The 25,899-nt window shown below is 39.0% G+C and overlaps 7 protein-coding genes across 14 annotated transcripts; 2 read left to right on the forward strand and 5 right to left on the reverse strand.

Moving 5' to 3' along the window:
* Positions 1-641: 641 nt before the first annotated feature.
* Positions 642-2,324, reverse strand: LOC140787430 (protein ELF4-LIKE 4-like). 2 transcript variants are annotated; one of them, XM_073136343.1, is made up of 2 exons: positions 2,127-2,324; positions 642-1,243 (listed from the first exon to the last, which is right to left on the reverse strand). In XM_073136343.1, exon 2 carries the CDS (start codon positions 1,206-1,208, stop codon positions 864-866), a length of 345 nt encoding a protein of 114 aa, XP_072992444.1. In that variant the 5' UTR covers positions 1,209-1,243; positions 2,127-2,324; the 3' UTR covers positions 642-863. The 2 variants fall into 2 exon arrangements, with proteins under 2 accessions (XP_072992444.1, XP_072992445.1); XM_073136344.1 differs by lacking the exon at positions 2,127-2,324 and adding an exon at positions 1,404-1,679.
* Positions 2,325-3,739: 1,415 nt separating this feature from the next.
* On the reverse strand, positions 3,740-6,547 carry LOC140787429 (AP2-like ethylene-responsive transcription factor AIL1). Of its 2 annotated transcripts, none has more exons than XM_073136341.1 (9): positions 6,352-6,547; positions 5,886-6,231; positions 5,719-5,801; positions 5,586-5,594; positions 5,378-5,466; positions 5,194-5,267; positions 5,056-5,106; positions 4,831-4,907; positions 3,740-4,376 (listed from the first exon to the last, which is right to left on the reverse strand). In XM_073136341.1, the coding sequence occupies exons 1-9, from the start codon at positions 6,461-6,463 to the stop codon at positions 3,928-3,930; spliced, it is 1,290 nt and encodes a 429-aa protein (XP_072992442.1). In that variant the 5' UTR covers positions 6,464-6,547; the 3' UTR covers positions 3,740-3,927. The 2 variants fall into 2 exon arrangements, with proteins under 2 accessions (XP_072992442.1, XP_072992443.1); XM_073136342.1 differs by having other exon boundaries at positions 5,886-6,209; positions 6,352-6,424.
* A 1,040-nt stretch (positions 6,548-7,587) lies between these two features.
* LOC140785765 (growth-regulating factor 1-like) lies at positions 7,588-9,844 on the reverse strand. Of its 3 annotated transcripts, none has more exons than XM_073133748.1 (5): positions 9,674-9,844; positions 8,768-9,549; positions 8,328-8,667; positions 7,839-8,258; positions 7,588-7,737 (listed from the first exon to the last, which is right to left on the reverse strand). In XM_073133748.1, exons 2-4 carry the CDS (start codon positions 9,000-9,002, stop codon positions 7,841-7,843), a joined length of 993 nt encoding a protein of 330 aa, XP_072989849.1. In that variant the 5' UTR covers positions 9,003-9,549; positions 9,674-9,844; the 3' UTR covers positions 7,588-7,737; positions 7,839-7,840. The 3 variants fall into 3 exon arrangements, with proteins under 3 accessions (XP_072989849.1, XP_072989850.1, XP_072989852.1); XM_073133749.1 differs by lacking the exon at positions 9,674-9,844 and having other exon boundaries at positions 8,768-9,034; positions 9,135-9,593; XM_073133751.1 differs by lacking the exon at positions 9,674-9,844 and having other exon boundaries at positions 8,768-9,594.
* A 3,674-nt stretch (positions 9,845-13,518) lies between these two features.
* On the forward strand, positions 13,519-15,846 carry LOC140786337 (MOB kinase activator-like 1A). Of its 3 annotated transcripts, XM_073134673.1 has the most exons (8): positions 13,616-13,668; positions 13,793-13,841; positions 13,936-13,991; positions 14,260-14,368; positions 14,517-14,610; positions 14,720-14,853; positions 14,939-15,102; positions 15,571-15,846. In XM_073134673.1, the coding sequence occupies exons 3-8, from the start codon at positions 13,965-13,967 to the stop codon at positions 15,643-15,645; spliced, it is 603 nt and encodes a 200-aa protein (XP_072990774.1). In that variant the 5' UTR covers positions 13,616-13,668; positions 13,793-13,841; positions 13,936-13,964; the 3' UTR covers positions 15,646-15,846. The 3 variants fall into 3 exon arrangements, with proteins under 3 accessions (XP_072990773.1, XP_072990775.1, XP_072990774.1); XM_073134672.1 differs by lacking the exon at positions 13,936-13,991 and having other exon boundaries at positions 13,519-13,668; XM_073134674.1 differs by lacking the exons at positions 13,936-13,991; positions 15,571-15,846 and adding an exon at positions 15,257-15,399 and having other exon boundaries at positions 13,519-13,668.
* Positions 15,847-16,816: 970 nt separating this feature from the next.
* On the forward strand, positions 16,817-20,629 carry LOC140786336 (uncharacterized). Of its 2 annotated transcripts, XM_073134670.1 has the most exons (9): positions 16,981-17,783; positions 18,131-18,398; positions 18,520-18,572; positions 18,715-18,751; positions 18,952-19,017; positions 19,702-19,806; positions 19,879-20,032; positions 20,124-20,200; positions 20,361-20,629. In XM_073134670.1, exons 1-9 carry the CDS (start codon positions 16,996-16,998, stop codon positions 20,421-20,423), a joined length of 1,611 nt encoding a protein of 536 aa, XP_072990771.1. In that variant the 5' UTR covers positions 16,981-16,995; the 3' UTR covers positions 20,424-20,629. The 2 variants fall into 2 exon arrangements, with proteins under 2 accessions (XP_072990772.1, XP_072990771.1); XM_073134671.1 differs by lacking the exon at positions 18,952-19,017 and having other exon boundaries at positions 16,817-17,783.
* Positions 20,630-20,636: 7 nt separating this feature from the next.
* Positions 20,637-22,692, reverse strand: LOC140786335 (pentatricopeptide repeat-containing protein At4g21300-like). Its single transcript, XM_073134669.1, has one exon. The coding sequence runs from the start codon at positions 22,544-22,546 to the stop codon at positions 20,804-20,806; it is 1,743 nt and encodes a 580-aa protein (XP_072990770.1). The 5' UTR covers positions 22,547-22,692; the 3' UTR covers positions 20,637-20,803.
* A 118-nt stretch (positions 22,693-22,810) lies between these two features.
* LOC140786338 (uncharacterized) lies at positions 22,811-25,078 on the reverse strand. The gene is made up of 4 exons (XM_073134675.1): positions 24,284-25,078; positions 23,370-23,465; positions 23,218-23,285; positions 22,811-23,129 (listed from the first exon to the last, which is right to left on the reverse strand). The coding sequence occupies exons 1-4, from the start codon at positions 24,926-24,928 to the stop codon at positions 23,000-23,002; spliced, it is 939 nt and encodes a 312-aa protein (XP_072990776.1). The 5' UTR covers positions 24,929-25,078; the 3' UTR covers positions 22,811-22,999.
* Between the last annotated feature and the right edge of the window lie 821 nt (positions 25,079-25,899).

Here is a 25,899-nt window from a genome sequence, read left to right on the forward strand (position 1 = left end):
TAAAGCATCTTCAGAAGCCCACTAACTTTGGGGCAATTGCAAGTATATGCATTGTTAGCAAGGATGAAAAGGGTCTCTTATTTAGAAAAAATGGACCCAAAGCAAAAGGAGTCTAACCTAGGCAACTTCCTGTCTATCCCGGGGAGATCTCCAGAAATTGCAAAGGGAACCATAAGAAAAGGGAGCAGCAGATTAAAAGAAGTGATACAAAAGAAGGCGTAGGATAGCAAGTAGGCAAAGGAATAAATTATTTCATCAAGAGCTAACAATTACGAATATATGTTGAGAAGATAAGAACCTAGACCAGATCCTTCGAAAACTTTTTGACCAAAGATAACGCAGAAAGCAAATGATAACAAGTTCAACTATAAGAATATACATAAGCACACAATATCATACAGCCTCTTGAAATATCAATATTGGACGATAAAGGACATGACAAAATAACTTGAATTCCTTATATTGATAACTTCAACAAGAAAAAAATGCTTAAATTATCAACATAAGTGAGTGACAACTGACAGCAATACTAAAAATCTTCTCTGGAAGCAAACATCAATTAATTGATCTAGCATTTATCTGTGATAAACATATCTCATGGATGACAGAGGAACAAAAAAGAAGCAAAGGAATGCACATCATTAAACAACAAAAATTTATAAGAAAAGCTGCAATGCCCACTCTTGTCTTCACAGGAAATTCCAACAAAGGCATCTCCTTTTAAAAAAGATACAGGAACACTACAACTCATGAAAAATTGGACTATTTGAAAACACAGGCAGTGCATGCTCTGTATAATAGAACAGAGAAGATAAAGCTACATAAAAGTTGCAACAATGCAAAGATCACCTATTATTTCTCCTCTACCCAGACCTAATTCTCTTCTGACCTGCTTTGGCATCGGAACGCAAAGTTCCAACTGAATCCCCCTCGGATGATGCCTCCATGGACTTGGTAAAAGAGCTCGAGAGGTCAGCGTAGAGGTCGACAACTCTTCTAATGTTATTGTTGAGTTCTCTGATTAGGCCAACATTTCGACTGAGATTGTCAGGGATCTTGGATTCATGGTTCTGGTTAATCTCATTGATCAAAAGGCGATTTTGATCCAAGATGTTCTGCACCTGAAGAAAGCTCTTCTGAAATGTTTGTATAATCTTGCTATCCACATGGTTTCCATTTCCTAAGCTTGAGAAGGTGTCTCCTTCCATCTTCTTTTTCTCCTCAGCTGGAATCAATACCAGGCCTGTAAACAATACAAGAAGATAAATTCAGATGCCACCAATCTTAATCTCCCATAAAGGAAACAAGAAACCCAGATTAGGAAAACATCCATGAGAGAAAAAAATTTGATGCAAAAGAGAAAATAATGGCTGTCCATGAGAACTTATCATCCAATTACTTACAAAAAGTCGAACAGAATGCTTGTAGAAGAGAAAGCCCAGCTAGAAAACCAAGAAGGATAGCAAGAGGAATCTACTGGGAGATGGTTCAGACTCTAGGAAGCATGAGAGACAAGGACTGAGAAGAAATAATGTCCTTCATGTATTCTTTTCACAAAAGGGATCAGAAGGCAAACAGGGACCTTTTTCCATATAAGATAAGATACAAATCAAAAGCTGAGCCAGCTCTCTAAAGATAAAAATCTTTTCCCTGGCTACTAGAAAAAAATGATCCACATGGACCACATCATTAAACGTACTTCTGGAAAATAAGAAGACGAAAACAAATATAAGAGGGGAAAATTTATATTTCATTAGAAAACGAAAACAAATGGAAAAGGATCTATTGATTCTGATGAAGAGCAGCGATAGAGTACAAATTCTGCAGCCCAAGTGCTCAACCGTACCAAGCAAAAAAAAAAAAAAACACTCAACTCTCAAGGAAAATTCCTCAAATAGGAACTAAAGCACGACCAAAAATCGAACGGGAAACGGAAAGGAAACAAACAAGATCAGATTTTGACATGAGATTCTTAATAATTTCAACAAAATAAATAGAGCCCAAATCGAGAAACGATTCAGTTCTCCATCACCCACAAATCCCCAAATGAGAAAAGGAGAATTTAAAAATAATACAAGGTCCCAACTTGTATGCTGATAGAATCTTTCTTCTTTCACTTAGCGTACCTTGGCAATCTAAGGCATTTTCCGGAAGCCGATTAGAAGAGAGGGACGGAGGGAACCAAAAAAAGAAATCCTAAGCGCAGGCGAAAGGAAGCAGAAAGAAACCGTTTTCTCAATCGAATCCGCAAGCAAAGGTGCAGAAAGTTTTTTCTTTAGGTGAAGAAAGTTAAAAGCCTCAAAAACGAGAGAGAGAGAGAGAGAGAGAGAGAGAGAGATTTGACAGTCACAGCCTCTTTCTCTCTCTTAGCTTTCGACGTTGGATTTGTCTATTTCTTTTTTCGTTGTCTTTTTCCTTCTTTTTTTCTAATATCTACTGATATTTTTCACTCGGATATTTTTATCTATTTACGTGGTGTTTCAAGGCCTCAAGCAATAATTGCTAATATCTAAGGTTGATTAGTGTGTGTGGTTAAGAACAATCGATGGATTTGGGATTAAAATGTTGTCTAGATACGCCCACAGGCACAATTGCAGCGCAAACCTATTAGGAGGTAATGCTCATCAGCGTGAATTTTCTCACAAAAGAATTAAAATAAATTGTATATCTAATTTATACATAAATAAAGACTAATGATTAACATATGGGTTTAGAAATTAATAAAATAAATTATCTAGATTTAACAGGGGTAAAAATGTAATATAGAAAGAACAAAAGTAGTTACAAGAGTAGTCTTATGTAGAGGGACAGAATCTTATCAATAGGTTGACTATATTGAGATCTCTTTGGTTCAAAAGATTCAAGAATGTCACACAAAAAGAGATTATGAACTATTACCCATACTTTTCTTGGGGTTTACTACTTTGTTCATCTACTTTGACCAATCTTTCTTATGTTTGTGAGTCCAGATATATCATCCACACGCAGTAAAGAATGTGGTAGAAAATGACGACATCATGCAATAAGTTGAAAGAATTAAGATTTCTATTAAATTCTAACGCACATTGATAGCAACATAATCCTATTTCATGCTGCCTCATGGATCCCAATTGTGAGCTTTGTTTTTATATCTCACAATACCTAACAATCTATCTTTTACCTATGATTGATGTCTCTTGTCTCTATTCTATTTGGCATGCAAATCACACCATGAGAGATGAGACTGGTTCAAAGATCCCAAATCTTCAATCCTGTGGGTTATAAATTGGATCCATATCCAAAATGAAGACTTAAGAGGGAGATGAAACTTTACCTTTTATGTAGATCCAAATAAGATTATATTAAAGTATCATTTCCACAAAATCCAAAATAAAATATATGTGACTTGGTTGTTACTCAATAGTAGATCTACAACTTCTAGAATTAAGTACATAAGTTGGTATGGATTCCAACTTAAGCAACTCCACCATCTTCAAAACTGTGGCCTTAGATTTTGTGAAAAGACTGAAAATAATTCGATAAATACTTTGTTGGTAATTGAGCAATATGTGTAGTCTTATTGATGGATAACTCCCATAATTAGGAATAACTAGTATGATACTATCATGATGGATTAATGAAATGAAATAATGAGAATATATATTATATGTAAGGTCCAAATAGTTTGCACCAAAACTAATGTCAGCCCATTGTGATATGGCACTGTTGGTCTAATACTAGTAGATATAAGAATAGTATATTTTGGCCCACTAAACTTCTTGCCTCTATCAAGCTCTCCATATATATTTTATGCAACTTTCATATCTTGTACATACCTACAATGTAAGAGCAAATGAGCAAAAGATTGTTGAGATCACAATAGTTTGTATGACCTTCCAAATTATCATTGGATGAGCAATTGCGTGTGTGCTAAAGTATTGGTGGTGTCTATGAAAGATCAAGGGCTTCTTCATTCCATAATGCAAACATGGGAAGCTGATGAACAAAAGGAAGGTTAGTTGTTGATGTAGCTCTTGCCACCATCAAATTCATGTTTCCAACCTCCTTATCTGCATAGGGCAATCCCGGAGAGAAGGATACATCATCAACTGGAATAGAATTTGAAAGTGGATCAGATTTAGAGCTCCAGAGCATGTCAGACAAGTCGTCGCTGCTCCCTTTGTTGCTTGAATTGGCAACGGCGAGGGGTTGTGGGTCGACGGTTGTCAACTCTAGGGCCTGAGGGAAGCATTTTGCAAGATTGCTGGCGGTGAGGTGGCTGCTTGAACAAATGAGCTTCGCGTCGTACTTGCTAATATCAAAATTGGTCACAGCATTAGTGCCGCGGAATTTGATCGCCGCAATGTCATAAGCTTCTGCGGCTTCCTCTTGTGTGCCTGCAATAGATAATATGAACACAAAAGAGATAATAGGGAATATGCATCCCATGCTTGATAGCCTGATTCAGTTAGGCATTAAGAAAGCTAAATTTGTGAGAATGAGACGTAATTTTAAACATAAAACATGCGATACCCTTTACCACCGGAATGCTAAACAATACCATCAGTTAACAATTTTTTGCTTCGTATATGACTACTAGAGAAAGATCAATTAGCAAAGACCATAGGAAAGAATACAGTGTAGCAGAAAGAAAAAGCTTTTCACCAGCAATGGAATTATCTACTAAGTACACCACTATGATGCAGGTATAAGTGCAAATGGTTGCTCATGATAATACCAATTATGTCAATGATTAATGATGAAAGGAGGCAAACTTGGAACAGTCTATATAGGCCAAACAAAATGATTTCACTTAGAATATGGATACTGCATCCATGTAGAGGAACTCACTGAATGTCCCAAGGTACAAGTCCTTGTTCCCAGCCACTCGTCCTATTCTAGCTTGCCATCTTCCATGTTGGTGGTGTCTGTACAAATTCAAACAAAAAGAAAGTATGTGAGAGAGAGACTGAGAGCATGGGGATTTGAAACCATTGCTGAGATGTGATATTAAAGCTGCAAAGTAGTAAAATACTAAGATAGGATTCAATTATAGAGTTAGAGTTATTGCAGAACCTTGTCACCCCTCTATATAAAGATGCCCCTCTAGAAAACCCACTGCTTCTCCTGAAAAACCAAATTAAAATGAGTAAAACCCATGAATTAATAAAGATGAAGCAAGGAGAAAAGAAGTATAACATAATAACAATCAACCTTCTTAAGTTGGCTACAAACTCTTGTCTGCTCATATGTTTCATCTCTTCTAGCTCCTTCTCATAGGTTGCCAGCTTAGTAACAAACAAAAAGATTTTGATTATCTTGTAGGAAATAACCAAAACAATTAAAACTCTAGAATGGAAAAAGGAAAGGGATGAATACATCATTAAATTCTACATACTGGGAAATTGATGTGAGTTGTTGGACCCCAGTACTTGAGTGCAGCTAAGTCATATGCCCTTGCTGCCTTTTCCTCCTTATCATAACCCCCTTTAATTTCAAAGATAAAAAAATTCATACATCAGTGCAATAATAGCCTGGAAGTTGCAGAGAAGTTCAGAACTCATTTCAGAGCTAAAATTGAATGGCACCAAAAGAAAAGAAATTACCTAAATAGACTGCCCAAATGCAAAAGGTAGTCACATAGGAGATAAAGCCAATGGCACAAGACAAAAGTCATGAAATTTGATTAGTATAGAATCTTAACAAGGATGCAAAAATTCTCCTAATTTTGTATCCCACCTTGTCTTCCTTTTCTTGATTGACCTTCCTTTCTGCAACTGTTGTCCCACAAGTGAGCTTCATATCTTCCTGTCCATCTATGCCTGCAACACCCAAATTAGCAATTAGATGATGATGATGATGAAAAGATCATGGCAATTTATAAAGAGTTCATGCAAATTAACCACCTTGTAACACCTCGGAATTGAGAAGTCCTCTGCCCCAAGGTCTCATTGCCCTTCCTAGAAGTCAAGTGCTGTGAACTAGACCCAGATTGGAACCCATGGGTCACGGAAAGTGCCAAAGATTCAGACGAGTGAGCTAATTGCTTCTGCTTGAGCCAAGACTTGATACCTAATATAGAAGTGGATTCATCCATCCCTGGATTATAGATAGAATTAATCTGATTTGGGTTTTGGTTAGGGTTAAGGTTCACATTAACTCCAAGATGCCCATCAGAGTAGACACCTAAGCAACCTTCCAGTTTGGGTCCTTCTCCTTCCTGATTTGAACTGGTGGGTCCAAATCTCCAATCTAATTAAACCAAACAAGAAAAACAAAGGCATATATATATTTATATATATATATATATATAGAGAGAGAGAGAGAGAGAGAGGACTACGATTAAAATTTGAACCAACTTTTGTCAAGTACCTGTAGGACCATTAGGAGAAAGGGGAGAGGAAGCTAAGCCCACTCGATCACTACTCTCTCCTTCAATGGAGTGTAGAGAGAAACCAAGCCAATTGCTCGTATCCATTGGCATACAACAACGCAGAGAAGCTTTAAGAACCAACCCAGAAACAAAGAACAAGAAGGTAGACAAGCCACAAGGGATCAATCTAAAGAAGGCGACATGGGCTTGGGCTTCTGTGTAGTATTTATATAGGGAGAAATAATAATGAAAATAGACAAGTCTATCTATCTATCTATCTATCTATCTATCTATCTGTCATATCTTGCGTTATTAAGCCATATATATGTCTTCTAGTGGCCTCTTTCTCTCTCCTAGTGGGGTATGTGTTATTGCCGCCTTGGACTTCGTTCCCTGACACTAATCATAGCTACGTCTTGCAGCGAGACAGCTTACATTTGGGAGTTTTTATATAATTACCGCTGAATTTTTTTAAATATTATAATTCTCATTATTTTTTAAAATATTAGAATTGTCACTAAAATTTTGTACTCTTTTAAAATTATCATTAAATTTAAGTTTTTAAAAAATATTCTAACATCTTGTTATTAAAGTTAGCGAACATATACCATTTCGATTGTACTATGATACTAGGTCTAATATTAAGTAAAATATTCTTAATAATTTATATAAAACTTTCTTTTCTTCCCTCTTTGTAGTCAATAATTTATCTTTTTGGTGGATAAGGGTCAAAGGTAGCAACCATGGGTCTCCAAGGGCCTAAGCTTCATGGGCCAAATTGAGCAACAATTCATAGTAAAATTAAGGTCGATTGGGCTGAGATGGGTTCATATTTTGTTCCACATTTTAGAAGGGGAAATAAAAGATGTCTTGTTCCACAGTTTAGAAGCACATGTAAGCTAATGTTTGAGATCAAGACACAGTGTGTCTGCTTCAAAGAGGCAATGAGATTAGAAGAGTGCACATCATCTAGAACATAAGAGACATCATGCTTCTTTGTCCAATCTTAGTGCATCATTCACTCATTTCATGTCATAAGAAATTAGCTACTTGGTTTAAACCAATCTAATAGCTTTACTTTGTCAGATCTGGTGACAGAGTCTGATATGGAAATAAACTAATGATGTCAAAGTTTATGCATACATGATTCCCCAGCATTCAGCACATTCTACTAGATGAGCACATGTACTGACAAACTTCATGTAATTAGAGTAATTCTAACAATCAAACACATCTGCTTCCCAAGAGATTGAAAATTAAACTAATAAATGAAAGCCTCATAAAAATGGGTCCATACATCAGGAGTACTAGTTGCTGATACAAGAGCATAGAGTAAAACAAGAAGCATTACAACTATCACCAGAAGGCCTCACAATTCAAACCATCTGCAAAAAAAATTGAAAAAAAAAATCAGAATGAAAGAGAGTGAGAAGAAATTAATGGACACAATGCCATGAAATGAGTGAATGAGGCACTGAGCACCAACCATTAGGATATGGAGTTTCCAATGACTGAGTAATCATGAAGGACTGCAGGAATTGAGATTGAGAGTTGGGTATTTGTGTACTGCTTTGGCCTCAAAGTTTCTTCCCCAAAGCTGATCCATCTTCCATTGCTACTCTGAGGCCACTCATCAAAGAAGTGGTGGAATGCCTTTGTTTTCTGTGAATCCTCCTCAATCTTCAGCTTCTCAGGCTTCACTGGCTTGAAATCAGAACCCGAAACAAAGCAGTGCTGGTTGATCTCCTTCAACCTATCCCTCTGCATACGATCACATTTCTGAATTGGCTCACTGCTGGAGCTGATTCCATGTGAACTAGACCTCCAAGATACAGCTTCTTCAGACCGTGAGGTTTCCGCGAAGAAAGGGTATTCATCTGTATCCTTCTTGAGTTGATAAACATCCCTGCTTTGAGAACCTCTCATCAGTTGACTAACAAGAAAGAGGAAAAGCGACTATAAAGTGCATGCATACCTGCAAACTGTTTCTAAGTAGGAATGGGCAGTCTTATGTTGTTGCGGGTAGTCGTTGGCATGAGGACTTGAAGAAGAACAGGGATGTCGTAAGAAATTATGGGTCTGAGGTTCTGATAGCGGGAGACACCGAGCGGCGGAACGAGGGACGGTGGCCAAGGACAATTCCACAAGCTTTCTTGAACGATTCTTGCCCCTATGCATGTGCCTCTCACAGTACTTGGAGTCTGGATAAGCCTCCTTGGAACACCTCCACTTCTTCCCATCTGTTCTCCTGCACCTCCCTGGCTCTGGGTCCTCAGGTTTCCTCCCAACAGCGATTGGAGAACATCCCAATCCAACTGCAGGAAACTACTCCAGATCAGTTCTTTTGGTTATACCAGATCACTTCTCTGTTTCACACCATATGGAGTCAATGAAAATTATAAGAATATATGTTACCTGGTGAGCCAAGAGTAGTAGGATGTTTAGGGAGGGCCAAATGTAAGGAAGTAGAGGATGAATCCAACATCATGCTCTTCCTTATGTACAGGATGAGATCAGAAGGTATTGGGATGCCTGAGGCAATGTACTTGAAGATAAGAGCCTGGTGCTCCAACTCTTGCCATTGTGATTCTGTGAAGGGGTACATGCTGCTGATCCCATTTCCATTCACATCCATCATCATCATCATCATTATCACCTCTCAACTTGGTTAGGACTTATGACCTGGTCTCCAGCATTCAAAACACCAAAGAGGAGGAGAGAACAAAGAACAAGGATCTAGTGAAGAAAGAGAGAGGCAAAAGAACAGCATCTTGTAACTGACCTGATATCTTTGTTTTTATTTGTTTATGTCTGCCCATAATAAATTGGTATTGATTTGTTTGCACAGAGAGTGTCACTCAGTCAAGGGGCAGAGAGGGAAGAGACAGAGGATCTCCTGTCAGCTGTTGCATGGATAGATCATAAGACTGAAGAGACTTGAGACTAGAGGTAAGACTAGAATAATTCCCCAGAGCAACTAGTTGTCTTCGTCTTAAATTACTAGTCAGGAGGTGCAGATGATTCTGCCACCTGAAGCACTGGTCTGTTCCTACTATTATGACTGCAAGCTCAGGCCCAGCAGGTGGGTCAGGGCTCTCTCTTCACTAACTTCAAACCTACTGCTGTTGTCTGCTGCCTTTGTGGCTGATGTCTCTGTCGTCTTTGCAGAAACTCATAAGTAGAAGGGTTGCTTTCAGCTAGAAGAAGACAAAAGAAGGGCAAATTAACCAGGAAAAAGTAGAAGAAAGAAAAAAAAATTCTCCAATAGTTATATAGAGACTGAGGGAGACTCAAGTAAAGGAGCCTTTGAGTACACCATACTACTATTCTGCTGCTTTTTCCAGTTTGACTTTTGCTTTCACCAACAACTCTAGTCTGTACTCTGTACCACATTTTTATCTCTTTCTTGGTTCTTCTTTCAAGTTTGGGATCCAAAGGAACACATATTGTAATGGCAAACTGCAGAGGGTTTACAGGTTCCCCAGTCTTGTGTCAAAAAGACCATTGAAGGCAGACTCAAGAATAAAATCCACCAAGATCCTGACAGTAAAAAGGAAGGTAATGACTCATTTTGGAGGCTTCGTAATCAATCGAAAATAAGCTCCCTAAACCGCAATGTAGGAGAAGCAACTGAATCAATAGAATGGCATAAAACAGATGCTGTGTAGTTTTTGAGTCATTGCCACACATATACTTAGGAGTTAGAAAAGCTATGGCAAACGAAGGATTGGAAATGATAGAAGCAAACTGACTGTCGATAACTGGACTTCTGGGCATATATATATATATATATATATATATTCCTTTTATTTGAATTATAAAACTCAAAGCATGAAGCACAAGTACATTACTGGCTGAAGCAATGAAAATGGCCATTGTTAAATTCAAAAGCAAAAGAATGGAATAAAAGGATGCAAAACGAGCATTAGCTGGTATGAATTCGATGAAAGGAAGTGTGGCAAGTCATTGACACATGGGAGAGATCACCAGAGTCCAGTGAATTTAGTTAGATTAAAGAAGAACAGAGACCCTCCAAGATATGATATTGTGATATACCAGTAGACTAATTGTTTTTATATACTGGCCAATTGAAGTAAGAGAGAAGAATGCACTAATTCTTTTATATACCTGGCCAGAAGCAACCTCCCTGATTCAAAGTTAATTCGGCAGAAGGCATACTGGTTAGCATCTCTCCTCCTTACATTTACAATTATTATAGGTAGTTTGTCAAAGTACTATATATATATCCAAAAAAACTAAGAACCCTTCCTAATCTCCCAAGCACCAAAATAATTTCTAAATAGCTCCTCTGGTCTTCAAACTCTTTATAAAACTAACATGCAATACTAAAATCCAGATAATATGACGCACAACTATAAGAAAAAGCATGGTAAAGCAAAATGTAGAACGAAATAATCCAGCAATATTAGAAAAAAAAAATAGAAGATCGGCATCGAGTATCCGGTTGCGCAATGGAAAAATAGAAGCCGATGGCGAAATAGGAGACGTCGCCGACTTAACCTAGAACCGCAATAACCGAGACTAATTTAAAAAACATCGTATATTGAGTCTTTGACTTATATAATTAACAAAGTATGAACATAGATCATGTAAATATGATTGATTGGCTAACCATAACTTGCTTTAAAAGGACATGCTTTGTGCTGTCAAGCTCATGATTGGTTGGATAATGTGTCTTTGCATGAGAAGAGTAGTTTCTACGTATAAACCAACCATGACTGTCATGAGCATGATGGCCAACTAATTCCATCCCTAATGGTGAACCCCCTTGTCCCTGGTCCTACTCGATCACCCTCACCCCCACCCCCACCCACTCACATCCTACATCCTTGGCTGATGTGGAGGCTTCTCATTGGCGTGACAATGGGATAACAAGTCATTCTTGTGGGCCCTAACTTAAGGTGTCATTACAAGTTAGACAGTGACCTTTAGTATTGTTGTGGGCCGAATAGCTAACAAATGCACACGATCGATGTGGTCACACTCATCTCATAATTCTCATCTTTTTCTTAATGGAATATATAAAAAGTTTACTATTAGAGCATGTATAACTAATTAGAACCGTTGAATGCGCACAATTCATATATAGCGTATCAAAATAAATTTGAACAAGATTAGCTTGTAATGAATCTCACACATCATTCAACTGTGCTCTTAGATCCATTTGTATAGAATTGGCCTACAATGAATCTCATTTCTATAATATCCTAAGCAAAAACTTAGTCAATGATAGTTAGAATATTTCTATTGCAACGCATCGACCATAGCAGAGAGCTTTGCTAGGGTTTAACTCATTTTCTTCCCTCAGTCTTAAAGGTTATTCTTGCTGTTGTCAAACTTTCCCTCTCCTAAGAGTTTCCCCCATCCATTTCAACTCCATCATCACTATATTCTCTAAGATTTCAATCAGGTTTTGCTAGTCCTTGTTGCATCTGTCATCACCGACCTCTCCACCGTCAAATTCATTCCTCATGTCCACCTCACTATAGCCTCTTGTTGATCACCATCTCCTCACCGTCAGATAAGCCCGCATAGTGTCTCACTCATCATGATTGCTCGTTGCCCTTGTCGCTCTTCTATCGCCGCCCTTGCAATCCTTCCCACTTCAAACATGTCGGTCTTGCTGCATCATCCTCCCTCCACTTTAGTGGCAGGAGTTGTTATGGCCTTTTGGTAGCCGACAGTCACTTTGTTTCTTTTTTTATTTTCTTGCTCATTTATGCAGGATAACTACACTGCTTCAAGATCCTCGTTGACTCATAATAAAGTTATAGTTAACGGACTATTTATGTATATGTGCTACGTGTATTGTCTTATATTTAGATTTTATTCATCCATTGAGCCGGATGCTTGTTTCTTCATGTCATACTGGTAGTGAGGTAACCCTAAATTATTTCTCTTTTTCTTATAACACTTTATTGAATAATAAAATTGCTAGTCTATACAAACCATTGATAAAATTAAAAAAAAAATAGACAGCTCAAAATGGAGCATAGTACAAGAAGTGGGGACAGATATGAGATATGAATAACGCTATAATGACTCAGATATGCTGCATTACATATATATATATATATATATATATATATATATATACATTTGTTCTACGACTAGTAGGTTCTTTTGGATAAAGAGATGGATATGGTTGTCCCTGTTAATAAATATTCAATATACTTATGATATGCTAGTGTCCATGCTATACGAGAATGCCCATATAATGATGACAACTCATCATGTTAATTAATATCAACCATTAAACATTGCAAAAAATGAATATTAACAAGTAAGAATGTCCATTGACTTTAAATTAACAAGTAAGAAATCAAAGAATGGATTCGTTTCACATCTCCTTCTTGCCCACTCGACCTTTCATGGGCCCTCACCACTCAATCAAGGACCATTAAATTAGGTCTCCTCTTCTTTCTTGCAAGTTTGGTTATCTTCCATGTACTTTTGTTTTATTTTTAATCACCACCCAATTTTCCATAAATATTTTGAGAAAATTTTATATTAATGTTATTGAAATTTGAATTCTGAGTACACTTAATTATTTAAGCATCATCCCATTGGCAATTTGAAGTAGTATATAATGATGTTAAGTCCACCAACTTGCCTGAGTCCCCAATAGACAGGATTCTTTTATTTTTATTTTTCTTTTAAGTTCATTTCTAGTATTCTACATTACTATGATATTGGGTAACAATTTATATAAAGCTTAAATGATCTTTTTCAAAATCTAAGTTTTGTTTTAATCATGTATGTGTGAAGGAGCCAAATTATGATATTTTAAAATTTTTGGTTGACAATTACGTAAAAGAATAATAAAAAGAATAAGGTGTGAATGACAATAAGTATATAACATAGGATGTGAAATGAAAGAAAATAAGAAAGGAGAATAATTTATGAATCTAATTGACAGGTAGAGCTGTGAGTGAGTGGATAACAACCACGCTTTCAAACGGAGAGGAAGTTGGCGGGGGGAAACTTACAGCAAATATAAACATCTTTCTCTCTCTCTCTCTCTCTCTCTCTCTCTCTCTCTCTCCTTCCCTTCATTCCATTCCATTCCATTCCATTCATTGCCAGACTGGCCTTTCTCTTTCTTGTCCCTCGTCCCCACCTCTATTCTTTCCACGCATAAGAGAGAATTCAGAAAGAGAAAGATACGCAAGCGAGCAAGAAGAGAATAAAATCTACGAATAAGAGGAGAACAACCCGAGAAGGACGAATAGCACACCATCCTTCTATTCATCTTATATCACCAAGGAGATGAGCCTATTCGGCATAGGAAGCAGGTGGGTCTCTGTTATTTTTGAGGATTAGTGGATGGAATTGGAGAGAAGTACATGATTTGCCTTGTTTTATTGTCTTATTTCTATCGAGGTTAATTGTATGTTTTGTTGGTGTGTTATGGGGCAGAAATCAGAAGACTTTTCGGCCGAAAAAGAATGCGCCATCCGGTAATAAGGTCAGATCTTTTTCTTGAAACAGAACTTCTTCTCTCTTTTTTCTGATTTTTTATGTTTAAATTAGTTTGATTGGAAATTGGTTATATGTCGCAGAAGGAATTATTTCCTGGCAAAGTGCTTAAATGATTGTTAATATGATTGCTGAAAAGGTTGTGAGTATTTAGTTCTACAGGGTATTTTCTTTTTTCTGAGATTGTGTATTCAGGAGTAGAGAAAGATTAATTTGGACTAATTGCTCCACTACTGGATGAAAGTTTTGTTCAATTGTTCCAATTTGTTAAAGAACTCTATGAACGTGTGATGGAATTATATACTCCTCTATCTAGCACCAATATGAACTATATAAGTTTCTTTTGTCATCTGAATTTGCTTTCTGTTGCTATTCTGGATATCTAACAATCTACTGTTTTTGAGCAGGGGGCTCAGCTGAAAAGGCATATTGACGCTACTTTGGGTAGCGGCAACTTGCGAGAAGCTGTGCGTTTACCTACTGGAGAGGATCTTAATGAATGGCTGGCTGTCAATAGTAATTCTCTCAACCATTTCCTTTTACATTGATACACATTAGTTCATGTTCCATATTGCTATGTTAAACCTCTAACCTTTTCTTGCTGTTATTAGATGTGATAGAAATATTCATGTGTAAATACATTTGATGTCTTAATTTTCCTCAGCTGTTGATTTCTTCAATCAAGTGAACATCTTGTATGGTACTCTAATGGAGTTCTGCACGCCAACGACCTGCCCAACGATGTCAGCTGGCCCAAAGTATCTTTCTTCTGATAAATGCCACTTCCTACTACTTAATATAAAGACATTTGCGATGACTAGGTTTAATAGCTCTTCGAAGATATCTAACTGTGAGTAATCTCAACAGGTTTGAGTACAGATGGGCTGATGGAGTTCAGATAAAGAAACCCATAGAAGTATCAGCACCAAAGTATGTAGAGTATTTGATGGACTGGATTGAGGCTCTGCTTGATGATGAATCTATATTTCCTCAAAAACTTGGTATTGAGAAATGATCTTGATACGTCCTAGGAATTTAATTTCTTTGAAGATTTATGTTTGACTTATTGGAGATATTCTTCTGTAGGGGCACCTTTTCCTCCAAACTTCCGAGAAGTTGTCAAAACAATCTTCAAGCGTCTCTTTCGGGTGTATGCACACATCTACCACTCTCATTTTCAGAAGATTGTCAGTCTCAAGGAAGAAGCTCATCTCAATACTTGCTTCAAGCACTTCACATACTTCACGTGGGTAAGTTCTTGATCTTATTTCGACATACTTTTTATTCAGGCCATACACAATTTCATCTGTAGTTTATTTCATTTATTTGATGTTTTGAACATCATTGGAATATAATCCTCTCTATGTATCTTTTATTTTTATCTTCAATCACGACTGCAACTAGGTCCGGTAACAAGATATCTACATCAGCACAAGGGGAACAGTAAACTAGTAATCTGAATGTGATTGCTTGTCTTCAATATATGTGAGAATTTACAGTTACACCATGAATTTTTCAGCAATACTTGCCTACGCTAAATTGCCAGTTTCAAGTTTTATGTGGTTGGAGGTTGGTCTGTTTATGCTGATCATTTTAACTAAAAATTTTTTCTGGCGGCGATCTACCAAATATTGTTCAACTATTTTTATTTTTCATTTTTGGCTCAAGGTCTGACTGCTTACTGTTTGGTGTTCCTTTTTTTTTTTTTTTTGGTGCAGGAATTCCGCTTGATCGACAAGGCTGAGCTCGCCCCTCTCAATGATCTCATTGAGTCCATAATCCTTTCATACTGAGGAATCACAACATTGTAGAGAATTGATGAAAAAAACTGAAGACAGATTTTTTTCGTTATAGGGCAGATCTTTTGTTTGCTTTTCTGTTCATTTAATTTATCTTCGTAAAGTAAATGGTCCCAAGGGATTCTCACTTTTGATCATTTAATTGATTGGGATAATAATTAGATGATTTTTTTTAATAATTTTCCTTCAGGACAATTGTTGTGTGCTTCTCTTCTATTGCTCTTGACAACAGTTATCAGATCAGAGTTCTTTTACTTGCCTTCACGCACTTGCTCATCAGATGCGATTTTCGACAAGTTTGTATACTCCATTCTAGATTAAAAAACTGCGACTTCCTTCCTATGTTTTCTGCAATGTAGTCGACTATCTTATCTACCATTATTTTGCAGCAGGATGACATAACCATAGGTGAAGTCTGATGAATTTAACTGCAGTCTATTTGCACTTAAAAACAAAAGAAAAAGAAAATGAAGTCAACTTGTTCTACTGAAAGATACGGCTGCAATGGATACTAACCAAAGTCTGCACTATTCACAGGAAACAGAATTATTGCCACATATGGCAAAGGTATTCGAGAATCACATGCTATTATCCAAACAAATCACACAGCTCTCGTCGCCGTCGTCGGTAGAATAGATGGCCACCGGGATTTTGTCGACAGATTTAGCTTTGGTGGCAGCGGCATTAGTAGTATTCGTTTGCAGTGGGCGTCCTCGAAGATTGCAGTAGATAATGACGGCCATGGCCACAGTGAGAAGGACAAAGAGGGCAACCGAGGCGACGACCGGTGCGTACGAGGGGATGGAGTGAGAGTGAAATCCGAATCCGAATAGGAATTAGTCTAAACAGGCGGATTTGAAATCCGTAGTTTTACTTGGGCCCTCAGCCCATTTGCAATCCCGAATACCACTTTGATAAGTTAGAAAGGATTGAAATGAAAAAGATATGAAACGAGAAGAAAAAAACCAAAAAAAAAAAAAAGAGGGTTCTGTAACGTAGTTACTAAGAAAAGCTGCTCGACTTTTGGATTTGATAACAACCGATTTTGAAACGGAAAGATCGTTTGGAGTTTGTGCTTTCTTAGTAATTAAGTAATCAAAGTGCCACATACGTTCAACTCGCAGAGCAAGGTGGCTTTAGGACACATGTAGGTCTAAGGATCTTTATTCCACCCAAAATTAGGGCCGTTAAAAAAAATTATGAGCTTGTGAGGCTCGCAGGCTCAGCTCGAGCTAAAATATTATTCAGCCGCAGCTCGCTTACTGTAGCTTTATTATATATATATATATATAATTAAGTTGTTAGAAATTTAGAACCATTATATATATAAGATGGAACCGGGATATGAGGTATATATTTTCCAAAACATCTAAATCCCTAGTTATTTCCTACCCTCCCATCTCGCCCAACTCCCCCTCCATCTATACTAAAACTCATCTTCTTCACCACCGGAACACATCTCCAAGCTCCCGCCGGCCTCCCTTGGCCTCATACGCACCTCTGTCGTCTCCGCCCTCCCGCTCCTCCGCCGAGCCCTCGCCGACAGGACGTCCGTCGCCGTCCTCACCCCCGATAGCCGCTTCGTCGGCGAGATCTCCCCTTGCCTCCTGCGACGAGGCATCTTCAACTCTCCAAGCTCCCATCGGTCTCTCCCCTACCTCTGTCCCGATCCAGGCCGTCGAGTCCGCGTCGCGCGACGTCATCGTCGGGGTCCTAGACACCGGTGTCTGGCCCGAATCTCCGAGCTTCGCCGACGGTGCAGTTAAGCCGCTCCTGCCGGTTCCGGGAAGTTGGCGAGGGGCGTGCGAAGCTGGGGTGGATTTCTCGCCGTCCCTGTGTAATCGGAAGCTAGTCGGGGCGAGAAGCTTCTCGAAAGGATTTCGAGCCTCATCGAGCAGACGAGCTGAGCTGAGTTTTTCCAGCTCGAATCGAGCTTCGGCTCGTTTACACCCCCTACCCAAAACCCCCTCCCTCTCTCCCTATTCTTTAGGTATTACGTTTTCTTCCGCTCTTCTCTTATCGAAGAAGATGACGAGCGTCATTGCTCCGCCACCCGGCATTCGGCAAACCTCCGTTTGTAGAATCAGGAATAGGCGCCGATTCCAGAGGAAAAGGTTCATCTCTCCGGTGATGTAAGCTCGGCTTCTCTTGAAATAGTGTTTTTTTTAAAGCTTCGGCTGTCATATTCTTGAAAAGATTTGGCTGTCATATTCTTGAAAAAGATTTGGGCTTTGGATTTATTTTAACCAGAAAGAAGCGGCAATTTGGGCTAGAGATTTTGACTAGATCGTGCAATTGGTTTCTTTTTATGGGAATTGATATTTGCTTATATGGTTAGCATTATATGCCTGTGCGATTACTGTTCATTTGTTAGAGAAATATCAAATTTTAGGAAGTGATTTTGATCTGCATGTTATAATAGAGATAAAAGAATACGTGTGAGTCTTTCTTGATTTCGATTGGAATTGTAATTTTGCAGGAGGAATGGTCCATCTGGGTCATTTGATGATGGGAAAGGGGAAGTCATGCATGACCGCATTAATGCAACTAGAAGAGTTCCTCATCAAGGGATCTCTTCTGGTTTGTCCAATCTGGCACCCAGAGCCCCGCGATGTGCGATCCCATCTGATGCATCCAATCTTCGTTTTGATCGTCTTCAACTGTCAGATGAAGAATGTCTTTGCAACCACAGAAGAGCTTTCGGGCGTTTCATTGCGCGGGAGGCCTTACTTGATGAGGAATATTGGGTAAGTTTGAAATTGAATTGTATGCTGGAAAGAAAAGCAATATTGGATAGCTTTCGAAGATTTACTAGATTGTGAGAAACTTCTAGTCGTTATCAGTGCTTTGTCGCATTTTGTTTCACAGACAGCAGCTTGGTTACGGGCAGAAAGCCATTGGGAAAGTCGGTCAGGTGTTCGGTTAGTCCATAACGAATTTTATTTTGTCGCTTCCTTAGTTCTTTTACTTCTTCCTTTTCCATTTTAGGTTCTTGTTTTACCTAAATTATGCTGTTGTAGAACGCAATAGGTCACTGACTAGTGTTTCTGTACTTCATTGCAGCCACGTTGAAAGCTTTAAAAAGAAGTTTGCCGAGCAGGTAATCTACCTAACCAGTAATCTTGATATTTTCCTGCTGCTGCTTGAAAGTACCAGACAGGCATAAGCAATAATAGTATTAGACGACTAGTGTCTCTCTGTATACAATATATGGAATACCATATATAAGAATGTTATGCAAATTTGAAGGGACTAGACTACATTTTTTCTGCATCGATCCGTGACTCCCAATTGATACAGGAATTTAATGCATTGAAAAGGCGATGTAATAAGCAGCTCGTGGAGAAGTGTATCTGCATGGTTGCGGTATGAACTTCATTATAGGACATTTATGTGACTGTTTATCATGGAATAATTCTGTGAAATTTTGCTGATGAAATCTGATTGGAATTAGGTTTATCTAGTAGAAGCTTGTTGAAATTAGGTTTGCCTTCTTGAAATTATGTCATGCATTGAGCTATCTAGATTAGATATTTCATGAAGAACGAATATTCTTTTTAAGAAGGAGAAATATCTAAGTAGGTAGGTGCTATAATACTGGCCGTTAAGCATCTGGCAATCCTTATTTTGTATGGTATCGCAGGATACCTATAAAATCATGCTTTCTGCCCTTCTCCTAGTTTGTACAGTCAGTTATCTAATTTGTCATTGTTCATTTATATAAAGTTCTATAACTCGTATTCCAAGTAATATAAGGCTTTCTAAGTTTGTATCCTTGGACAATTTCCTACTCCAGTACTTTTTATCTGATTTATAAACTAGTAACATAGTTCCAACCTTTGCTGCTTTAGAGTCTATCAAAATTTTAGGTTTCCTTGTGCCCAATCATCATCGCATCATGTTACATTGTTATTGAAGTTTTATCTCTTATGTTATTTTAAATCTTGTGTAACAAGTTCTGCTCTTCTTGAAATGTAAATAAATGGTCCATGCTGATAGAATATGAAGTTACTAGCTGGGCTTTTTACTTTTCCTATTATAAAATGCCAGGTAAAGAACGATGAGAGAAACATCAAACGTACTGTATTAAGCAGCATCGTTGGGACTTTGGATGTGACTATAAAACATCTTTTACATGGAGAGAAATTTCCTGGGGTATGAACTGCCACACTTTCTTTATCCTCTCTTTTTATATTTTCCAGCAACTTATCAGTTGCTTTCCTTCAGGAATGTGAAAAGTCAGCAGCTTCCTTGAATATCTATCAGGCAGATCAGCCTAGATATGGATATTTGTCAAATGTATGTGTTGCCAAGTATGCCCGCCGCCAAGGGATTGCAAGCAACATGTTGTTACTGGCGATAGATGCAGCTAAATCATTTGGTAAAGAAAGGATTTTATTCCAGTTCTAGGGAGGTAGTGATAGGTACTCTAGCCCATCCATGTGCATAAAGAGGATTTTTCTTTGTTGCAGGTGTTAGAGAGATATTCGTCCATGTGCATAAAGAGAACATAGCAGCTCAGAAATTATATGACAGGATAGGGTTTGAGGTATATCATTTAATTCTATGAACAGAAGTAGAGCTTTTTATTATTAGTATTGTATAATTACAATACTGGATAGAGTGGAGGATTATCATTTAATCTCTATAAACAAAATTAGAAGTCTATATCCTTAATACAATCTAACACTTCTTTTTTTTTTTGGTAGATGGTCAACTTTGCTGGTCAGATTTCATCCGCAGAGAACTACTTACTGTCCTTCAAGGCTTAAGTCTTCTTCCAGCAAAGCGACTTCTCCCAACTTGTACAGAGAAATGTAATTTCCATTGACAGTTCTTTTTACTCATTCCCACCCTTCTGTAAATTCAGAGAATCAGGATGGTGCGGCTAAAGGTGACCCAAAATGTCGTAACTTTTTTCACAAGGCATGTACTCTTCTAACAACTAGAAAAAAATGATCGTTACTTGGCTGAGCAAGTGGAAGTAATTAATTGCATTAGTTTTTTTGTCTTCTTTGAATTCCCTGCAATGAAGCTCCTACGAGATAAATCTGAGACTGAACTATATGAAATTACAGGATCAAAAGAACATGTAATGAATTAATTAGACTTCGTGATGAAAGAAATGCAGGAAGAGTATAACATCTGATTGCTATCTCATTATGGTGACATTCTTCACAGTATCCACTGAACTACTTCCAGGGGTCTTCTTCAATTCCATCTCCCTCATCAGTTTCCTCATCCTTGCTGCATCTTCCCATCTACCAGCCTCTGCATACATGTTTGACATAAGCACGTAGAATGTCGAGTAACTATGACCGTACTGGAGAAGGTCGACGGTGACAAATTCAGCCAGCTCAAGATCACCATGAATCCTACAAGCACCAAGCAGAGCTCCCCACACACCCTTATCAGGCTCCATAGGCATTCTTTTGATGAATTCATATGCATCAACAACCCTACCGGCACGGCCGAGGGCATCCACTATACAAGCACAATGCTCCAAGGAAGGGCTAATCTGGTAGTCTCTTCTCATGCTATCAAAATGCTTTAAGCCTTGTTCTACTAGACCTGAATGGCTACAGGCTGCTAAAACTGAAGTAAACGTGAACGAATTAGGTCTTACTCCTTCCTCCTCCATCAGAGAGAAGAGCTTGAGGGCCTCTTCTGGTTGCCCATGAGCGGCATAAGCGCGGATCATGGCACTCCAAGAGACTCTCCCGCGCCATTGCAGCTTCTCGAAAGCGTCTCTAGCACAATCTAGTCTGCCACATTTGGCATACATATCCACTAAAACATTACCAATTCTTATATCAGCTTCCAGTCCATTGCTTCTTGCGAGCTCGTGTGCCCATTTCCCGGTTTCGAGAGCTCCCATGCTGGCACAAGCTGAGAGAACACTAACCAATGTCACACAGTCAAACTTCACCTTCTCTGTCAGCATTCTCTGGAAGAGTTTGATAGCCTTATTACCCTCATCACTTTGCTCGTACGCTGCGATCATTGTGTTCCATGAAACCAAGCTTCGCACTGGCATTTCTTCAAACAGAGAACTTGCAACGTCTACGGATCCACATTTCCCGTACATTGCAATCAGAGCATTCGCCAAAGAGATGAAAGAATTCAAACTCAATTTAATCACAAACCCATGAATCGTTCGGCCCGAATTTAAGCATTCCAGCCCTTTTAGCGCCGGAAGGACACTAACAATAGTGATCTCGTTAGGCTGCATGCCAGAAGCGACCATGGACCCAAAAACACTCAAGGCCTTCTCCGAGAAGCAATTTTGAGCATACCCCGCGATCATGGCAGTCCAAGAGACAACATTCTTATCGACCATCTCTCCAAAAACTAACTCCGAATTAGAAACCTCGCCGTTCTGCGAGTACATGCTAACCAACGCGCTCTGCACAAAGTGATCAGTATCAAACCCATGTTTGATTACATGGCAATGAGCCTCCTTTCCTTCTCGAAGGGCCGAGAGGACGGCGCACGAGCGGAGCACAGACGGAAAAGTGAAGTGATCAGGAGAGAGACCTGTCCGATGCATCTGTTTGTATAGGAAGGGGACTTCTCCGCACGGGCCGAGGTCAGCGTAGCAGCGGATGAGGGTGTTCCACATGAAGGAGTCTCGATGGGGCGATGCGTCGAACACCTTGTGAGCGTAGTCCATGGTGGGCGAGAGGAAGGCGGCGAGAGAGAGGAGCTTGGTGGTTATGGCGAGGTGGTGAGAGAGGCCTTGGGTTAGGATTCGAGCGTGGAGGCGCTTGAGGCAAGGGAGGGAGGAGATGGAGTTGAAAAGAGAGGTTAAAGAGAGGGAAGAGCGGTAGTTGGTTTGAAGGGGAAGAGATGGCGGGAAGGAAGAGGTAGTTGGAAGATGGGGGTCAATGGCCATGGGAGATTCTTCGAGAGTGTATTTTTACCATGAGAGACCCGGGGAGAGAAAGATCTACCCGTTTATTCTGGATCTAATGGGGAAAAGTTTTAACGTATTATAGTTAGCATTCCGGCTGTTAACTTTATATAAACATCTGTCAGCAACGAACCATCTCAACATGTTTATTTAACCAATTGGATTCTTCCTCTTAATTCTGCTTCTCGAGTGTAACTACTATTGAAGCACAATAGTTATAATACAATCATTGGACTTCTAGAAAAATATAAAATTAGATATCTATAATTTTTATTCAAACAAATTTTATCTTATTGTATAGTAATCTATCTATTACAGAAAGGCAGAGATAAATTTTATTATTATTATTATTATTATTTTAATGTATAGAATGTATGTGGCCCAACTTTTTTCTTTTAATTTTTTCTTTCTTCGGGAGAGGAAGTTGAGCCAAAATCACAATGTAGATTTTGGAGAACCTAATAAGAAGCTTAGAAGGATCTGGTTGAACCGATTGGAGTCCTCCACCTGCGAGACATGTCCAGTCTTCTCCAAAACTTCCAGACTCGCCTTATCTCCAAGACGCCTGCACTTGTTCATTTTATTTGCAGTTAAATCATCCTAGAATATATATATATATATATAGAGAGAGAGAGAGGGGGGGGGGGGCTTACTTTTTAACCTGGATGGCTTTGTCCAAAGGAAATATTTGATCATGCTCTCCCCAAATGATCAGAACCTCCTAGTGGAAAGAGAAGGATTAATTGAGAAGAGTTAATAGCTTCAGCATTAATAGGCTATGTATACGTATATCCAGTGGTGTCACCTGAGGGAGAGGAGTGAGCTCAAACTCATCTTTCTTGTCGAGAATCGTTCCCTTGATAAGTTCCATCTTTTCCTCTATTTTATCACTGAAAAGATTCTGCACAACCATCCAACATCAAACCTCACATCTAAGTCAAATTACTTCATTCACAAGTTGTTTTCTCCAAATTAATCAATCCTTCATTGGAAAAGTTCTCTTCTTTTTTTTTAAACCTTAATTAAGCACAATCATTCAAGATGGCGACTAATTAAAAGGCACTCATAGGACCATGAATTGGTTGTAATCCACGAAATATCATAATGACGTCCAATTAAACATCGTCTTGTACTGGGATAACGACATGCAACTATGCAAGGCCCCACGTCTCGCTGGCACAAAGTAAAATACTAAAAGTGGTGGGCCAACACGAAGTAATTCTATATTGCTACAAGGCCAAACAAGTATTTAAAGAAAATAGTCACGAGTTTAACATTTTTAATTTAAAAAAAAAAAAAATATATATATATATATATATATATATATATATTTACAGTGAATTTTGAAATAATAGTTTCGCAATAGATTCGAACTATAAAAATAGAAATTTACAAAGATGTTTTAGAATTTGGACCAACTACAAAAGTAAAGAGAACTCATGCACTTAGGAGGGTGAGTAATTTTGTAGATACATCTAAATTTATGTGAATTATAACATTAAGATCCAAAAAGAGCCAGAAGTGAAAGGTGGTCCACTGCTTACGGTTAAGACGGGAAAGGTACCTCTCTCCGAACAGGAAAAGATCACGTCAGCAATACGAATATGCGAGCAGATCGATAATCGATATACACATAAAAGATGCAAAAGAAAGAGGCGAAATCGTAGAAGATGAGAAAGCCGAATCTAAACGAAATAGAGCAAATAAAGCAAGATTCACCTGGATGAAGTCGCGGAGCAAGAAGGACGGCACGAATCTCGGCGGGCGGTAGAATGCCAACTTCATCAGCGTCCTCACCGTCTCCGGGTCCTTGGGAAGCAGCACTTCCGGGATGCTCCCCATCCCCGCCCTCTTCAATAGGGCGCGGTCGTCCTCCGCCGCCTTCAGCATGTCGGAGTTCGCGATCACCACCCGATCGACCCGATCCGGACCGAGAAGCCGCGCCACGTGGTACGCCACGAAGCCCCCGTAGCTCGTCCCCACCACCGCCACGCGTCCGGCGGCGGCTAGGCCGAGGGACTCGAGGAGGCGGACTAAGGCGGCGGCCTGGAATGCCTCGGATCGGCGAGGGGAGGTGGTGGTGGAGCCGCCGAAGAAGACGAGGTCGGGGACGATGATGTCGAAGTGGGCGGAGAGGGGGCCTATCTGGTTGCGCCATTGCCACGTAGCACGGGGCCCGAAGCCATGGATAAGGAGGAGAGTGGGCTTAGCGCTAGGGCTAGTGTTAGAGACGGGGAGGGAGTTGGGGATCCAGCAATGGATGGTGGTTTCGGAGTCGACGGCTAGGGTTTGGGGGCGGAGGCCAGCAGAGTAGTAGGTGCGGTGGACGAGGGAGTCGATGAGGGGAACGATGCTGAATCCCATAGTGTTTTTTGTTTGCTTTTGGATTCGAGACTGGAGAGAGAGAGAGAGAGAGAGAGGGGGAGGAGGGAGCGCTACTAAATGAGGGGTTTGAGATAAGTTTCTACATAAGCGTCGTTTGGTAGAAGAGGAACTTCTCTCCCACGCTTTAATTATGTTGGTATCTGTTAACATTATGGAAGCTACGCCCACCGAAGTTTAATGAGTACGGCTTGTTCATGGGGCCCAAATCCGGGCCCACCTAGGCCCTCTATTTGTGGCCCAAACTCACCTTGATTTATTTATTATTATTATTATTCTTTTTTGGGTCTTTTTGGTAGAAGAAAAGGACTGCAAAAATAAAATATCACAGTATCGTTTGTTATTGCTAAGGATTTCTGAGCCCGGCCTAAATTTGCTAATCAATGCCTAGTGCGATTAGACTGAGTTTTTACCAATATGCTGTTCTGCTTCAAACTTCTTAGTATTTTCCTACAGTTTTTAAAATAATTTATTAAACTACTGTGGTTTTTGCTAAATAAGCATCCATATATATTTATTTAAGTAACACTTTCTTATATAAATGATTTATGAAGTCACGGTCACTAACTTCCTTGACTTTCTAGCACTTGACAAGACAATAACAATAGCACTTTAGTAAGCAAAAAATTTGAAAACTACAGCAAAAGAGTTTTTATTTTTTCATTAATGATAATATTAAGATTGATAAAAAGATTATAGTAAAAAATAATTTCAGAAATAGTAAACTAATGATACGAGACATTCTGGACATGGAAGCACAACCTACTGATGATACTTAATTATCATTGACTTTTTAGCATAATGATTGTATTAATTTTTCACCCTAAACTACTTGCTAATAGGGGATGTCACGAGGTGATCGCCCTGCAAATTTATGGAGTTAAACAAAGGTAAAATATATAAGATCATTATATTAGGTTGCCACTCGTCAATAATAATTCTAGAAGAAGGGC

Source organism: Typha latifolia, chromosome 4, assembly GCF_019914945.1.
Source record: "Typha latifolia isolate L0001 chromosome 4, TyphaL0001v2, whole genome shotgun sequence".
Classification (NCBI taxonomy): Eukaryota; Viridiplantae; Streptophyta; class Magnoliopsida; order Poales; family Typhaceae; genus Typha; species Typha latifolia.